This window comes from Bombina bombina, chromosome 1 (genome assembly GCF_027579735.1).
Source record: "Bombina bombina isolate aBomBom1 chromosome 1, aBomBom1.pri, whole genome shotgun sequence".
In the NCBI taxonomy this organism is placed as follows: domain Eukaryota; kingdom Metazoa; phylum Chordata; class Amphibia; order Anura; family Bombinatoridae; genus Bombina; species Bombina bombina.
Genome location: NC_069499.1, coordinates 709,464,879 through 709,482,769, shown reverse-complemented (window position 1 = coordinate 709,482,769; position 17,891 = coordinate 709,464,879). Strand labels below are relative to the sequence as shown.

Here is a 17,891-nt window from a genome sequence, read left to right as displayed (position 1 = left end):
AGGTCACTAGAGTGTGCAGCCAATGGCTGTGTGGAATATGTGTTCTGCAGTTCCATTTTTATCAGGAACTTAAAAGCTCACAATTTCAGAATGGAATTACAGGAATAGGGGACAAAATAAATAATGAAAGTATATTGCAGAGTTTTTTTAATATGATTCATCATTTTATATTACTATCTTAAATTGTTGAATGTCCCTTTAAGGTATCTAGATGATCTTGAGCAAACGTTTACTTATGACGAGACAATTTTTTTTTTTTAAATATTTGGATGACCATATTTCTTACTAATCCATATAATACAATATGCTATGTTATCTCCACTTACTAATGCAGGAATTCATTGTTCCAGCTATTTTTGCAACCTGTCCTATTTTAATAAAGTGATTAATCTATAAGAGCAGTTTATTTAGTATCCTGTAGGGGGTTGTATTTGTGCTCCACCCCAGGGCTTTAAACAACCATAATGTTCTTGTAATCCCAAGGAAGAAATGGTCACTTGCATGGAACAAGAGACCTGCGAGAAATTCTTGTATCTCCTTCAGTTTTGCTGATGGCCTCTTGGTAGCCTTGCTGTTAAGTTTTCTCCTCGTCCTCTAATCAAACTCTGTGGTGTCGTATTTTCTCCACTTATTGATGGTTTTGACAGTGCTCCATTGTACATCCAGTGCCTTTTGATATTATTATATCCCTCTATGGATTTGTGCTTTTGAACAATTAGCTCTCGCAGTTTTCTTTGGCGCAACCCTTTGAGGACCATGACTCTCCCGGTAAAATGCAACCACAAACGAATTCAGCTAACTTAAAGGGACAGTATTCACTCATTTTCATATAACTGCATGTAATAGACACTACTATAAAGAATAAGATGCACAGATACTGATATAAAAATCCAGTATAAAATGGTTTAAAAATGTACTTAGAAGCTTTCATTTTAGCTCTGTTGAATAGGTAGTTGGAAAGCCCACTGCAAGTGGTAAATAAGACCCTCCCCCCTCCCCCTTCTTTTGCATATGAAAAGACCTTTTACACAAACAGGAGTAAGCTGGAGAAGGTAGCTGACGGTATTCAAATAAAACTTTGGGGCTTGGTTAGGAGTCTGAAAATCAGAGCAATGTTATTTAAAAATAAGCAAAATTATACATTTTTTTAATAAAAAAAAACTTTATGGGCTTTATAAATAGATCATCTACAAAACATTTATGCAAAGAAAAAATGAGTGTATAATGTCCCTTTTAATCTAGGTTTAATCTGAATCACTTTCATTGATAACCGGTTTATGTTCTTTACCTGCAGACATGATTTATAATGTAATTGGGTAACTGAACACAGCTTGAGCCCCCCATTATGAAAGTGTGTGCAGACTTAAACAGTCAGGGTGTATTAGTTTGTTTTTCTTATGTTCCTAATTTTTTTTCCCCTCCTGATTTTTGTTTTTTGGAGGATAACATTACAGATGGAAAAAAAGTCTGACATTTCTGTATTTAAATTTCTAAAATCTGTAATTTATTAATGATCTGTAGAGTTTATATTTCCACTGTAATTAAGAGATTTGTGAAATTCTTTTACCACTTTTATGTTCCTTTAATTATGTGTAGTAAAACTTTGCAATTTACATTTGCTTGTTACATTCCCCCCCCCCCCCCCCCCCCCCCACTTAAATTAAACTATGAACAATAGCCCAGTGCAGTTAGGACAGCATAAAACATCCTTTGGAAAGGACCAGTAAACACAGTAGATTTGCATAATCAACAAATGCAAAATAAGACAATACAACAGCATTTACACTGAATTTCAAATGAGTAACACATTTCAGTTATGTAAATTTCCACTCCCCATGTACCATGTGATAGCAATCATCCAATCACAAATGCATATACAGTATGTATAGTCTGTGAATTCTTGCACATGCTCAGTAGGAGTTGGTGACTCAAAAAGTGTAAATATAAAAGACTTTGCACATTTTTTTTTAATGAAAGTAAATTGGAAAGTTGTTTAAAATTACATGCTCTATCTGAATGAAAATTTAATTTGACCTGAGTGTACCTTTAAACAATCTATGCAATTAATTTATGGTTTTGGATAAACATAAATTGATTTATTGATACTTTGTGCAACATAAGCTAATTTTAGCTTTATATTGGCTTCAAGGAACAGTAAAGTCAAACTTAAATGTTTGATTCAAATAGCGCATGCAATTTTAAGCACCTTTGTAATTTACTTCTATTAACAATTTTGCTTAGCTCCCTTGGTAGCCCTTGTTATAGAGTAATTCTAGGTGAAATCATGAGCAGGCATCTGTCTTTAGCCTTCTAACAGCAATGTTTTACATAGTTGCAAACTCTGCTGCTGCAGAGTATTTGTAGCATTCTATGGCAGCAGTGTTTGCGACTATGTATAATCTTGCTAGAAACCTAGCTGAAAACACTGCTACCAGATGGCTAAGGACACATGCACGTACCTGATCTCACCTAGAGTTTAAACAAGGAGGCCAGAAGAACTAAATAAAATTGATTAGAAGTAAATTGGAAAGTTGTTTAAAATTGTATGCTCCATCAAATCGAATTTTCATTTTGATGTTATCACTTCAAAGTTAGCTAGTCAGTAAAATCTGCCAAAGGTGTGCCCAATAGGTTCTGTGGAGAACACTGCTTTTATTTTTCATTTTAATGTGGTCTTACAGCAAAGAAACTTTTTTTGTATGGTTTTTGCTTTTAAATGGTAGTATGTATGTTTTTTTGTTTGTTGTTTTTTAAGGGCGTGTTCAGCAAATTTTAAGATCTGTTTGGAATTAGGTATCCTGTGCATCCATTATTTAGAATGAAAATTAACATTTATCTTGAATACATATTATAATTAATATTCCTTGCTGTAGTTTAATAATCATTCCAGGCAAGCCTTGCATTTATTTGGTCCTGACTTGAAACACACATATCCACACATTTTCTCTTATGTTTAAGGATTGCCAAGAAGATGCTTTTGGAAGAAATTAAAGCCAACCTTTCAACTGAAGCTGATGATTCTTCGGATGAAGAACCAGTGACCACTAAAAAAACAGGAAAATCGTCTGCAAAAGCAGAAGATGGTAAACTTATTTTGTTCTTTAGTATATTTCAAAATGACATGGATTTTTAATGTACAATATTTTTTTTTAAAGTGCTAAATAAACCCACCTTATTTACTTGTCAGTTACTGAGACTTTTCCCTTTCAACCATTATAGCTGCTTCCAGCAACAAGCTAACGAGCAACATATTCTTCAAAGAAATTAAAGGGACATGAAACCCACATTTTTTCTTTCGTGATTTAGAAAGAGCATGTCATTTTAAACGACTTTCTCATTTACTTCTATTATCTCATTTGCTTCATTCTCTTGATATCACTTGCTGAAAAGCATATCTAGATATGCTCAGTAGCTGCTGATTGGTTGCTGCACATAGAGGTCTTGTGTGATTGGCTCACACATGTGCTTTGCTATTTCTTCAACAAAGGATATCTAAAGAATTGAGCAAATTAGATAATAGAAGTAAATTGGAAAGTTGTTTAAAATTGCATGCCCTATCTGAATCATGAAAGTTTCATTTTGACTAGACTGCCCCTTTAAGTCTCAATATAAGTTTGCCAAAGCCTGCACTTTTTTTTAAATTTAAAATTGTGTGCTAAATTAACAGTCTAACGTTTTTCTTCAAAAAAAAGCACCATGAATACTGCTGGCTAGCATTTTCCACTGCTATTTGAATGCAGGCTTATTTGGCAAAAGTTGTAGTTGCATTACCTCCTTTAGTTTTTAAAAGTAAAGTCAAAATAAGCTCTGTAATGCTGGCCCCACACACTTACACAGGAGACCTTGAATATGTTTGTACTATGAATTCTTAGCTTTTGTAGTTAAAGGGACATGAAACCCAAACATTTTTTTCATGATTCAGATAGAGAATACAATTGTAAACAACTTTCAAATTTACCAACAAAATAGTGGAAAAGAGTTATCCACAGAAAGAATGCACCTTAGCACTCTGTGCCCAGACTTGTCGCGGTAGGATCCGAGTATAATAAAACATAACTTTTATTAAGTTAACAATTAAAAACACAAGTAGGTTAAAAATATATACACTCCAGAGCGCCCCTGGTATAAATAAACTATAGAGGTGATTATGTCAATCGTATATATGGCCTAATTATAGGTAAATATCACCACAATAGATTATAAACTTGTATAGAGCACTATAAGCACCTTTCATTCGTCTAAAGTTTGATACTTAGTGATTTAATACTCACAGGGTACTTGGTATTACAACTACATTCAAGTTACTTATGTGCACTATAGCACCTGAAATGATGATGCCTGCATATATATATACGGATTGTGATGGGCTCACCCATGTGTTCAGTTAGAAACCATTAGTGCATTGCTGCTCCTTCAACAAATGATACCAAGAGAATGAAACAGATTAGATAATAGAAGTAAATTATAAAGTTGTTTAAAATTGTATTCTCTATCTGAATCATGAAATCATTTTTTGGGGTTTCATGACCCTTTAAACATTTTCAGAATTATATTAATTTGTTTTCTGAAAATAGTGACAGTAAATGTTAATGCTACATAATTCTGCACCAAGCGTAGAATTATATAACATTAAAGGGACAAAGTTAAAATTAAACTTTCATGAATCGCATAGAGCGTGCATTTTTAAACAACTTTCCAATTTACTTCTATCATTTTTTTTGTACTCCTGGTATCTTTTTTTGAAGAGTAAATATTTGTGGGTAGTGGGAGAGGTGCTACACTACAGAATATGTCTGTGCCAGGGGAGAGAGAGGGGCTGCTTCCTACAATACAAAAAAAATGAAAATAACTTATGTATGTATATGGTTTTAGCTTAATCAGAGGATTCTAATGAATATATTATGAGATTATATTTCTATAGTTGGAAAGCTACAGGTTTTTGATTAACGTGGCAATAGGTTAAATACTTGTTTTAGTAAATATTATAATTTCTTCTGGGAATAAATAGCTAGCTGAAACTTATCCACTGAAAGATCTTTTCTTTCATATAGGTGGCAAGAGTCAACAACCTGTTACGTATATGATATATATTCCTACCAGGAGAAGGCAAAGTTTCCCAAACTCCAAAAGCCTATAAAACCCCTCCTACATCGTTCATATTTTTTTTTTTTAGTTTTTATTTTGCCTCTGTTGGAGGTGGTTAAAGTTAGATGGTGTGCTTGATTTCTTCAGTGAAAGGCACTTCAGAGCATATTGAAACCCAGTTCCCCTCAGAGTTCAGTGCTTGTATCATGGGACAGTACTCCAATCACATCCCTCTGACAATGTTTTTGACTCATGGGAAATCCTTCATAGACTCTATGTAAATTTGGTCGCAGGGACTAGTATTCTGCCTCCCTTTACAGATCGACGTTCTACTCCTGTTCCGTTACATCTGCTGATATGTTTCAGTACTGGATTGACTGTGTGCTACTAAGTGGACAAGTGTCTATAGGTAAAGTATATTTCTTTCTAATGAGGGTCATCTCTAATTACTATTGGGAATATCGATCCTGCCCAGCAGGAGGCGACAAAGAGCACCACCTCCTTTCCCTCCAACCCCAGTCATTCTCTTTTGCCTATGTTAAGAGCAAGGAGGTGTTTAAGTTTAGGTGTCTGCAAGAAGATTCTCTAATCAAGATATATATTTTTTTTAAATATTTTTATTGGAAAATAAAGTTTACATTAGTAGTGCAACTACTATAATGGCAATATATGAACACAGAACAATAACATACATTACATATAGATGGACAAGGACGCGTATGTGTCAGTAACTGGTTCTGCTTCAATAACAAGGCAGCGTCCAATACAATCAAGATTGCAATCGGAGGTCCTCCAGAATTAGTACTAACATTAGCCTAAGTCCACATATTACTCTTCATAATAACCATACATAGCTGTAGATTGCACCTCAACATAAACTCTACAACTTATCCATAGGTAGTTGTGTATTTAAACATTACAACATAATAACCTCATTAAATGAAACGGGTAAGTTCACTCATAACTTCAAGAAATCAAATTTAACATTTGAAGGCAAGTATTTTGAACGGGTTATACTCAACTCTATAGTTTTGAATATAGGTTTCCATGGGGAAACTCTCAAGGGAGCAGTCCCTGGCATGGTGAGGGGTTGAGGGTGGGTGAGAAAGGGAAAGGAGATGGGAAATGTAGGGGGGGCATCGTTAAGGGTGTAAAATTCTCACCTGGGGGAAGGGCAGAGAGAAGAAAAAAGGGTTCAAGTCTAATCAGACTTATTGAGTGTTTCTTTATAATGAAACCAGGGTTCCCAAATGTTCCAGTACAAGTCCTCCTTATCTATTGTAAGATAAAAACTACGTTCCATCTTGGCAAAGTAATGTATTGTCTCATGAATCGCTGAAAGCTCAGGGGGCATAGGCTGCTTCCAAGCTCTTGCTATACATAGTTTCGTGGCTGCCAGGATAAAGATGAACAGTTTATATTGAGATTTTAAGATTTTTTTTTTTTGGGGGGGGGGGGGGAAATGTGTAACAGGGCTATTTCTGGTCTTTGAGGTAGATGAAGCCCTATGTCCTGAAACATCTGGAACACTCGTCTCCAACAGTCAACTATTACCGGCAATTCCACCAAATGTGGATATTTGAGCCTCTTTCTCCGCAATTTCTCCAACACAAGGGGGACTGACTAGGGAACATCTGCGAAAGCCTGGCTGGTGTGTAGTACCAACGCAATAGATCTTTCATGTAGGATTCAATGGAATTCACACAATGTAGGTTTTTTTTTGTGAGTACAGTCGCCTGTTGAATGTCTTTGTCTGAAATAGTAATGGTCATGTCATATTCCCAAGCCTGAAGCTGCCAAATCCTGTCAGAATTGCATGATTTTTGAATCATAGAATAGTGCCACGAGAGGGTTTTAGGCAATTTCATCTTGGATATCCACATTTTTTCCCAATTTGTATGAGGGCGCCAGTCTGATTTGGGGAAACCTCAAGATATTAGCCATTTATATAGTCTGGCGCACTCAAAAGGGAACCAGGGGGGAGGGTTTGGAATCGGGAGAGCGAAATCTCTTGGGGGGGGCAGGGTGTCCGATATATAGAGTTGGGAGACAGTTTGTACGTTCCATGCGTGCCAGTGGACACCATGTGTGTCTGGAAGGTTAGTAAGAAGTCCCCGAGAGCGAGTGTATTGGTGAGGGATGGGGTGCAATGTTAGATAAATGTCTCTTTGTTTCTCTTGTAAGATGTATCGAGTCCACAGATTCATCCTTACTTGTGGGATATTCTCCTCCCCTACAGGAAGTGGCAAAGAGAGCACCCACAGCAGAGCTGTCTATATAGCTCCTCCCCCCTTAGCTCCACCCTCCAGTCATTCTCTTTGCCTACTCTAAGAAACTAGGAAGTGCAGAGCGAGTGTGGTGACAAAAAATGTTAGTTTCTCTTGTGAGGTGTATCCAGTCCACAGATTCATCCTTTACTTGTGGGATATTCTCCTTCCTAACAGGAAGTGGCAAAGAGAGCACACAGCAGAGCTGTCCATATAGCTCCCCCTCTTGCTCCACCCCCAGTCATTCTCTTTGCCGGCTTGAAGCAATAAGGGTCCCTCTCGGAAGGGTAAAGTGAATGTGGTGTTAGATTTGTAGTTTTTGTTCTACAAGCAAAAGTTTATTTTAAATGGTACCGGTGTGTACTATTTACTCTCCAGCAGAAAAGAGATGAAGATTTCTGCAGAGAGGAAGATGATTTTAACATGTTGTAACTAAAATCCACTGCTGCTCCCACACAGGACTGAGGTGTACAAGAAAACTTCAGTTGGGGGGAACGGTTTGCAGGTTAGGCTGCAATAAGGTATGTTCAGTCATTTATTTCTAGACAAGACTGTGATAATGCTAGAAAAGGACTGATAAGATTCCCCATGAGGGAAGGGTAAGCTTTATTCAGAGACTAAGTATGGAATTACAAGCTTACATAACAGGGCTAATTTATGCTGGTTGACACTTTTATGGCAAACGGTTTTTACTAGTAAATATCGTTTTTTGAGACACTTTGAAGGTCCCTTTGGGTTTCTTTCAGGGGTTGTTACCCACATGGCTAATATTATAACTCTTAGGAGTGTTTCTTAAGGCCTCACAGCACCGGAGTAAGGTGGGAGGGGCCTAATTTCACGCCTCAGATGCGCAGTTAGATTGACTAGATCTCCAGGCTGTTTTCACATGGAGGGTCCTGCTACAGTTTGAGGACCCATAAGAAGCTTTTTCCCCATAAATCTGACTCCTAAGGGAAGGTAGGGCCACAGGAGAGCTGTGGCAAGGTGCTGAAGTTGTTTTAACCGGTCTGTTAGCTTACTATTGATCCGGTTTGGGCATTAAGGGGTTAATCGTTTTTATTGCTAGTTGTGCAATCTTACCAATGCTTTAGGTACATACTGTGAAAATTTCAAAAAGTTTGCTGCATTTTTCACTGTTTTGGAAAATTGTGTGCCTTTTTTCATCTCTTAAAGGCACAGTAAGGTTTTTTAGCAAAGTGGGTTTTTACTTTATTAAAGTGATTTCTAAGCCTGTTTGTCTTACTACTAGTCTGTTAAAAATGTCTGACACCAAGGAAAATCCTTGTTCAATGTGTTTAGAAGCCATGGTGGAACCCCCTCTCAAAATGTGTCCCACTTGTACTGATATGTCTATACACTTTAAAGACCATATTGTTGCACTTAAAAATGTGGCCCAAGATGATTTTCAGACAGAAGGTAATGAGGTTAGCCCGTTGACCTCTCCCCAAGTGTCACAACCAGTTACGCCAGCTCAAGCGACGCCTAGCTCCTCTAGCGCGGCTAACTTTCTTTCATGTAATTAGCAAGAGTCCATGAGCTAGTGACGTATGGGATATACATTCCTACCAGGAGGGGCAAAGTTTCCCAAACCTCAAAATGCCTATAAATACACCCCTCACCACACCCACAATTCAGTTTTACAAACTTTGCCTCCTATGGAGGTGGTGAAGTAAGTTTGTGCTAGATTCTACGTTGATATGCGCTCCGCAGCAAGTTGGAGCCCGGTTTTCCTCTCAGCGTGCAGTGAATGTCAGAGGGATGTGAGGAGAGTATTGCCTATTTGAATGCAGTGATCTCCTTCTACGGGGTCTATTTCATAGGTTCTCTGTTATCGGTCGTAGAGATTCATCTCTTACCTCCCTTTTCAGATCGACGATATACTCTTATTTATATACCATTACCTCTGCTGATTTTCGTTTCAGTACTGGTTTGGCTTTCTACAAACATGTAGATGAGTGTCCTGGGGTAAGTAAATCTTATTTCTCCAACATAGGTGTGTCCGGTCCACGGCGTCATCCTTACTTGTGGGATATTCTCCTCCCCAACAGGAAATGGCAAAGAGCCCAGCAAAGCTGGTCACATGATCCCTCCTAGGCTCCGCCTTCCCCAGTCATTCTCTTTGCCGTTGTACAGGCAACATCTACACGGAGATGGCTTAGAGTTTTTTAGTGTTTAACTGTAGTTTTTATTATTCAATCAAGAGTTTGTTATTTTAAAATAGTGCTGGTATGTACTATTTACTCTGAAACAGAAAAGAGATGAAGATTTTTGTTTGTAAGAGGAAAATGATTTTAGCAACCGTTACTAAAATCGATGGCTGTTTCCACACAGGACTGTTGAGAGGAATTAACTTCAGTTGGGGGAAACAGGGAGCAGACTTTTGCTGCTTGAGGTATGACACATTTCTAACAAGACGATGTAATGCTGGAAGCTGTCATTTTCCCTATGGGATCCGGTAAGCCATTTTTATTACATGAAGAGAAAAAAGGGCTTCACAAGGGCTTTAAGACTGTAGACATTTTCTGGGCTAAAACGATTTATATATAAGCATATTTTATACTCCATAGCCTTGAGGAATTATTTTAATCTTGGGAACTATGTAAAATAACCGGCAGGCACTGTATTGGACACCTTATTCTCTAGGGGCTTTCCCTAATCATAGGCAGAGTCTCATTTTCGCGCCTCTATTGCGCACTTGTTTTTGGGAAGCATGACATGCAGCTGCATGTGTGAGGAGCTCTGATACATAGAAAAGACTTTCTGAAGGCGTCATTTGGTATCGTATTCCCCTTTGGGCTTGGTTGGGTCTCAGCAAAGCAGATACCAGGGACTGTAAAGGGGTTAAATATAAAAACGGCTCCGGTTCCGTTATTTTAAGGGTTAAAGCTTCCAAATTTGGTGTGCAATACTTTTAAGGCTTTAAGACACTGTGGTGAAATTTTGGTGAATTTTGAACAATTCCTTCATACTTTTTCACATATGCAGTAATAAAGTGTGTTCAGTTTAAAATTTAAAGTGACAGTAACGGTTTTATTTTAAAACGTTTTTTGTACTTTGTTATCAAGTTTATGCCTGTTTATCATGTCTGAACTACCAGATAGACTGTGTTCTGTATGTGGGGAAGCCAAGGTTCCTTCTCATTTAAATAGATGTGATTTATGTGACACAAAATTTAGAGAAAATGATGCCCAAGATGATTCCTCAAGTGAGGGGAGTAAGCATGGTACTGCATCATCCCCTCCTTCGTCTACACCAGTCTTGCCCACACAGGAGGCCCCTAGTACATCTAGTGCGCCAATACTCCTTACTATGCAACAATTAACGGCTGTAATGGATAATTCTATCAAAAACATTTTAGCCAAAATGCCCACTTATCAGCGAAAGCGCGACTGCTCTGTTTTAGAAAATACTGAAGAGCATGAGGACGCTGATGATATTGGTTCTGAAGTGCCCCTACACCAGTCTGAGGGGGCCAGGGAGGTTTTGTCTGAGGGAGAAATTTCAGATTCAGGGAAAATTTCTCAACAAGCTGAACCTGATGTGATTACATTTAAATTTAAATTGGAACATCTCCGCGCTCTGCTGAAGGAGGTGTTATCTACTCTGGATGATTGTGAGAATTTGGTCATTCCAGAGAAATTATGTAAAATGGAGAAGTTCCTAGAGGTCCCGGGGCCCCCCGAAGCTTTTCCTATACCCAAGCGGGTGGCGGACATTGTAAATAAAGAATGGGAAAGGCCCGGTATACCTTTCGTCCCTCCCCCTATATTTAAGAAATTGTTTCCTATGGTCGACCCCAGAAAGGACTTATGGCAGACAGTCCCCAAGGTCGAGGGGGCGGTTTCTACTCTAAACAAACGCACCACTATACCCATAGAAGATAGTTGTGCTTTCAAAGATCCTATGGATAAAAAATTAGAAGGTTTGCTTAAAAAGATGTTTGTTCAGCAAGGTTACCTTCTACAACCAATTTCATGCATTGTTCCTGTCACTACAGCAGCGTGTTTCTGGTTCGATGAACTAGAAAAGGCGCTCAATAATAATTCTTCTTCTTATGAGGAGATTATGGACAGAATTCATGCTCTCAAATTGGCTAATTCTTTCACCCTAGACGCCACTTTGCAATTGGCTAGGTTAGCGGCGAAAAATTCTGGTTTTGCTATTGTGGCGCGCAGAGCGCTTTGGCTAAAATCTTGGTCAGCGGATGCGTCTTCCAAGAACAAATTGCTTAACATTCCTTTCAAGGGGAAAACGCTGTTTGGCCCTGACTTGAAAGAGATTATCTCTGATATCACTGGGGGCAAGGGCCACGCCCTTCCTCAGGATAGGTCTTTCAAAGCCAAAAATAAACCTAATTTTCGTCCCTTTCGCAGAAACGGACCAGCCCCAAGTGCTACGTCCTCTAAGCAAGAGGGTAATACTTCTCAAGCCAAGCCAGCCTGGAGGCCAATGCAAGGCTGGAACAAAGGAAAGCAGGCCAAGAAACCTGCCACTGCTACCAAGACAGCATGAGATGTTGGCCCCCGATCCGGGACCGGATCTGGTGGGGGGCAGACTCTCTCTCTTCGCTCAGGCTTGGGCAAGAGATGTTCTGGATCCTTGGGCACTAGAAATAGTCTCCCAAGGTTATCTTCTGGAATTCAAGGGGCTTCCCCCAAGGGGGAGGTTCCACAGGTCTCAATTGTCTTCAGACCTCATAAAAAAACAGGCATTCTTACATTGTGTAGAAGACCTGTTAAAAATGGGAGTGATTCATCCTGTTCCATTAGGAGAACAAGGGATGGGGTTCTACTCCATTCTGTTCGTAGTTCCCAAAAAAGAGGGAACATTCAGACCAATCTTAGATCTCAAGATCCTAAACAAGTTTCTCAAGGTTCCATCGTTCAAAATGGAAACCATTCGAACAATTCTTCCTTCCATCCAGCAAGGTCAATTCATGACCACGGTGGATTTAAAGGATGCGTATCTACATATTCCTATCCACAAGGAACATCATCGGTTCCTAAGGTTCGCATTCCTGGACAAGCATTACCAGTTTGTGGCACTTCCGTTCGGATTAGCCACTGCTCCAAGAATTTTCACAAAGGTACTAGGGTCCCTTCTAGCGGTGCTAAGACCAAGGGGCATTGCAGTAGTACCTTACTTGGACGACATTCTGATTCAAGCGTCGTCCCTTCCACAAGCAAAGGCTCACACGGACATTGTCCTGGCCTTTCTCAGATCTCACGGGTGGAAAGTGAACGTAGAAAAAAGTTCGCTATCTCCGTCAACAAGGGTTCCCTTCTTGGGAACAATAATAGACTCCTTAGAAATGAGGATTTTTCTGACAGAGGCCAGAAAATCAAAACTTCTAAACTCTTGTCAAATACTTCATTCTGTTCCTCTTCCTTCCATAGCGCAGTGCATGGAAGTAATAGGTTTGATGGTAGCGGCAATGGACATAGTTCCTTTTGCGCGAATTCATCTAAGACCATTACAACTGTGCATGCTCAGTCAGTGGAATGGGGACTATACAGACTTGTCTCCGACGATACAAGTAGATCAGAGGACCAGAGATTCACTCCGTTGGTGGCTGTCCCTGGACAACCTGTCACAGGGGATGAGCTTCCGCAGACCAGAGTGGGTCATTGTCACGACCGACGCCAGTCTGGTGGGCTGGGGCGCGGTCTGGGGACCCCTGAAAGCTCAGGGTCTTTGGTCTCGGGAAGAATCTCTTCTCCCGATAAATATTCTGGAACTGAGAGCGATATTCAATGCTCTCAAGGCTTGGCCTCAGCTAGCAAAGGCCAAGTTCATACGGTTTCAATCAGACAACATGACGACTGTTGCGTACATCAACCATCAGGGGGGAACAAGGAGTTCCCTGGCGATGGAAGAAGTGACCAAAATCATTCACTGGGCGGAGACTCACTCCTGCCACTTGTCTGCAATCCACATCCCAGGAGTGGAAAATTGGGAAGCGGATTTTCTGAGTCGTCAGACATTTCATCCGGGGGAGTGGGAACTCCATCCGGAAATCTTTGCCCAAATTACTCAATTGTGGGGCATTCCAGACATGGATCTGATGGCCTCTCGTCAGAACTTCAAGGTTCCTTGCTACGGGTCCAGATCCAGGGATCCCAAGGCGACTCTAGTAGATGCACTAGTAGCACCTTGGACCTTCAAACTAGCTTATGTATTCCCGCCGTTTCCTCTCATCCCCAGGCTGGTAGCCAGGATCAATCAGGAGAGGGCATCGGTGATCTTGATAGCTCCTGCGTGGCCACGCAGGACTTGGTATGCAGACCTGGTGAATATGTCATCGGCTCCACCATGGAAGCTACCTTTGAGACGAGACCTTCTTGTTCAAGGTCCGTTCGAACATCCGAATCTGGTCTCACTCCAACTGACTGCTTGGAGATTGAACGCTTGATTTTATCAAAGCGAGGGTTCTCAGATTCTGTCATTGATACTCTTGTTCAGGCCAGAAAGCCTGTAACTAGAAAAATCTACCACAAAATATGGAAAAAATATATCTGTTGGTGTGAATCTAAAGGATTCCCTTGGGACAAGATAAAAATTCCTAAGATTCTATCCTTTCTTCAAGAAGGTTTGGAGAAAGCATTATCTGCAAGTTCTTTGAAGGGACAGATTTCTGCCTTGTCTGTGTTACTTCACAAAAAGCTGGCAGCTGTGCCAGATGTTCAAGCCTTTGTTCAGGCTCTGGTTAGAATCAAGCCTGTTTACAAACATTTGACTCCTCCTTGGAGTCTCAATTTAGTTCTTTCAGTTCTTCAGGGGGTTCCGTTTGAACCCTTACATTCCGTTGATATTAAGTTATTATCTTGGAAAGTTTTGTTTTTGGTTGCAATTTCTTCTGCTAGAAGAGTTTCAGAATTATCTGCTCTGCAGTGTTCTCCTCCTTATCTGGTGTTCCATGCAGATAAGGTGGTTTTACGTACTAAACCTGGTTTTCTTCCGAAAGTTGTTTCTAACAAAAACATTAACCAGGAGATAGTCGTGCCTTCTTTGTGTCCGAATCCAGTTTCAAAGAAGGAACGTTTGTTGCACAATTTGGATGTAGTTCGTGCTCTAAAATTCTATTTAGATGCTGCAAAGGATTTTAGACAAACATCTTCTTTGTTTGTTGTTTATTCTGGTAAAAGGAGAGGTCAAAAAGCAACTTCTACCTCTCTCTCTTTTTGGATTAAAAGCATCATCAGATTGGCTTACGAGACTGCCGGACGGCAGCCTCCTGAAAGAATCACAGCTCATTCTACTAGGGCTGTGGCTTCCACATGGGCCTTCAAGAACGAGGCTTCTGTTGATCAGATATGTAAGGCAGCGACTTGGTCTTCACTGCACACTTTTACTAAATTTTACAAATTTGATACTTTTGCTTCTTCTGAGGCTATTTTTGGGAGAAAGGTTTTGCAAGCCGTGGTGCCTTCCATCTAGGTGACCTGATTTGCTCCCTCCCTTCATCCGTGTCCTAAAGCTTTGGTATTGGTTCCCACAAGTAAGGATGACGCCGTGGACCGGACACACCTATGTTGGAGAAAACAGAATTTATGTTTACCTGATAAATTACTTTCTCCAACGGTGTGTCCGGTCCACGGCCCGCCCTGGTTTTTTAATCAGGTCTGATAATTTATTTTCTTTAACTACAGTCACCACGGTATCATATGATTTCTCCTATGCAAATATTCCTCCTTTACGTCGGTCGAATGACTGGGGAAGGCGGAGCCTAGGAGGGATCATGTGACCAGCTTTGCTGGGCTCTTTGCCATTTCCTGTTGGGGAGGAGAATATCCCACAAGTAAGGATGACGCCGTGGACCGGACACACCGTTGGAGAAAGTAATTTATCAGGTAAACATAAATTCTGTTTTTCTGTGACACTCTAAGCTATGGTTGGGCACTTTATTTATAAAGTTCTAAATATATGTATTCAAACATTTATTTGCCTTGACTCAGAATGTTCAACATTCCTTATTTTCAGACAGTCAGTTTCATATTTGGGATAATGCGTTTGAATCAATCATTTTTTTCTTACCTTAAAATTTGACTCTTTTTTTCCCTGTGGGCTGTTAGGCTCGCGGGGGCTGAAAATACTTAATTTTATTGCGTCATTCTTGGCGCGGACTTTTTTGGCGCAAAAAATCTTTTCTGTTTCCGGCGTCATACGTGTCGCCGGAAGTTGCGTCATTTTTGACGTCCTTTTGCGCCAAAAATGTCGGCGTTCCGGATGTGGCGTCATTTTTGGCGCCAAAAAGCATTTAGGCGCCTAATAATGTGGGCGTCTTATTTGGCGCTAAAAAATATGGGCGTCGCTTTTGTCTCCACATTATTTCAGTCTCATTTTTTCTTTGCTTCTGGTTACTAGAAGCTTGTTTATTGGCATTTTTTCCCATTCCTGAAACTGTCATTTAAGGAATTTGATCAATTTTGCTTTATATGTTGTTTTTTCTCTTACATATTGCAAGATGTCTCACGTTGCATCTGAGTCAGAAGATACTTCAGGAAAATCGCTGTCTAGTGCTGGAACTACCAAAGCTAAGTGTATCTGCTGTAAACTTTTGGTAGCTATTCCTCCGGCTGTTGTTTGTATTAATTGTCATGACAAACTTGTTAAAGCAGATAATATTTCCTTTAGTAATGTACCATTGCCTGTTGCAGTTCCTTCAACATCTAAGGTGCAGAATGTTCCTGATAATATAAGAGATTTTGTTTCTGAATCCATCAAGAAGGCTATGTCTGTTATTTCTCCTTCTAGTAAACATAAAAAATCTTTTAAAACTTCTCTCTCTACAGATTAATTTTTAAATGAACATCATCATTCTGATTCTGATGACTCTTCTGGTTCAGAGGATTCTGTCTCAGAGATTGATGCTGATAAATCTTCATATTTATTTAAAATGGAATTTATTCGTTCTTTACTTAAAGAAGTACTAATTGCTTTAGAAATAGAGGATTCTGGTCCTCTTGATACTAATTCTAAACGTTTAGATAAGGTATTTAAATCTCCTGTGGTTATTCCAGAAGTTTTTCCTGTTCCTAATGCTATTTCTGAAGTAATTTCCAGAGAATGGGATAAATTGGGTAATTCATTTACTCCTTCTAAACGTTTTAAGCAATTATATCCTGTGCCGTCTGACAGATTAGAATTTTGGGACAAAATCCCTAAAGTTGATGGGGCTATTTCTACCCTTGCTAAACGTACTACTATTCCTACGTCAGATGGTACTTCGTTTAAGGATCCTTTAGATAGGAAAATTGAATCCTTTCTAAGAAAAGCTTATCTGTGTTCAGGTAATCTTCTTAGACCTGCTATATCATTGGCTGATGTTGCTGCAGCCTCAACTTTTTGGTTGGAGACTTTAGCGCAACAAGTAACAGATCATGATTCTCATAATATTATTATTCTTCTTCAGCATGCTAATAATTTTATCTGTGATGCCATTTTTGATATTATCAGAGTTGATGTCAGGTTTATGTCTCTAGCTATTTTAGCTAGAAGAGCTTTATGGCTTAAAACTTGGAATGCTGATATGGCTTCTAAATCAACTCTACTTTCCATTTCTTTCCAGGGTAACAAATTATTTGGTTATCAGTTGGATTCTATTATCTCAACTGTTACTGGTGGGAAAGGAACTTTTTTACCACAGGATAAAAAATCTAAGGGTTAAAACAGGGCTAACAATCGTTTTCGTTCCTTTCGTTTCAACAAAGAACAAAAGCCTGATCCTTCATCCTCAGGAGCAGTTTCAGTTTGGAAACCATCTCCAGTCTGGAATAAATCCAAGCCTTCTAGAAAGGCAAAGCCTGCTTCTAAGTCCACATGAAGGTGCGGCCCTCATTCCAGCTCAGCTGGTAGGGGGCAGGTTACGTTTTTTCAAAGAAATTTGGATCAATTCTGTTCACAATCTTTGGATTCAGAACATTGTTTCAGAAGGGTACAGAATTGGTTTCAAGATGAGACCTCCTGCAAAGAGATTTTTTCTTTCCCGTGTCCCAGTAAATCCAGTGAAAGCTCAAGCATTTCTGAATTGTGTTTCAGATCTAGAGTTGGCTGGAGTAATTATGCCAGTTCCAGTTCTGGAACAGGGGATGGGGTTTTATTCGAATCTCTTCATTGTACCAAAGAAGGAGAATTCCTTCAGACCAGTTCTGGATCTAAAAATATTGAATTGTTATGTAAGGATACCAACGTTCAAAATGGTAACTGTAAGGACTATCTTGCCTTTTGTTCAGCAAGGGCATTATATGTCCACAATAGATTTACAGGATGCATATCTGCATATTCCGATTCATCCAGATCATTATCAGTTCCTGAGATTCTCTTTTCTGGACAAGCATTACCAGTTTGTGGCTCTGCCGTTTGGCCTAGCTACAGCTCCAAGAATTTTTACAAAGGTTCTCGGTGCCCTTCTGTCTGTAATCAGAGAACAGGGTATTGTGGTATTTCCTTATTTGGACGATATCTTGGTACTTGCTCAGTCTTTACATTTAGCAGAATCTCATACGAATCGACTTGTGTTGTTTCTTCAAGATCATGGTT

The 17,891-nt window shown here is 39.5% G+C and overlaps 1 protein-coding gene across 1 annotated transcript in view; it reads left to right on the top strand.

Annotated features, from left to right (window-relative positions):
• The window catches only part of ATRX (ATRX chromatin remodeler), a 783,199-nt gene that overhangs the window by 227,074 nt on the left and 538,234 nt on the right, over positions 1-17,891 (top strand). The window contains exon 11 of the mRNA XM_053714433.1: positions 2,959-3,083. Coding sequence (XP_053570408.1) covers positions 2,959-3,083 — 125 coding nt within the window. The remainder of the gene's footprint in view (positions 1-2,958; positions 3,084-17,891) is intronic.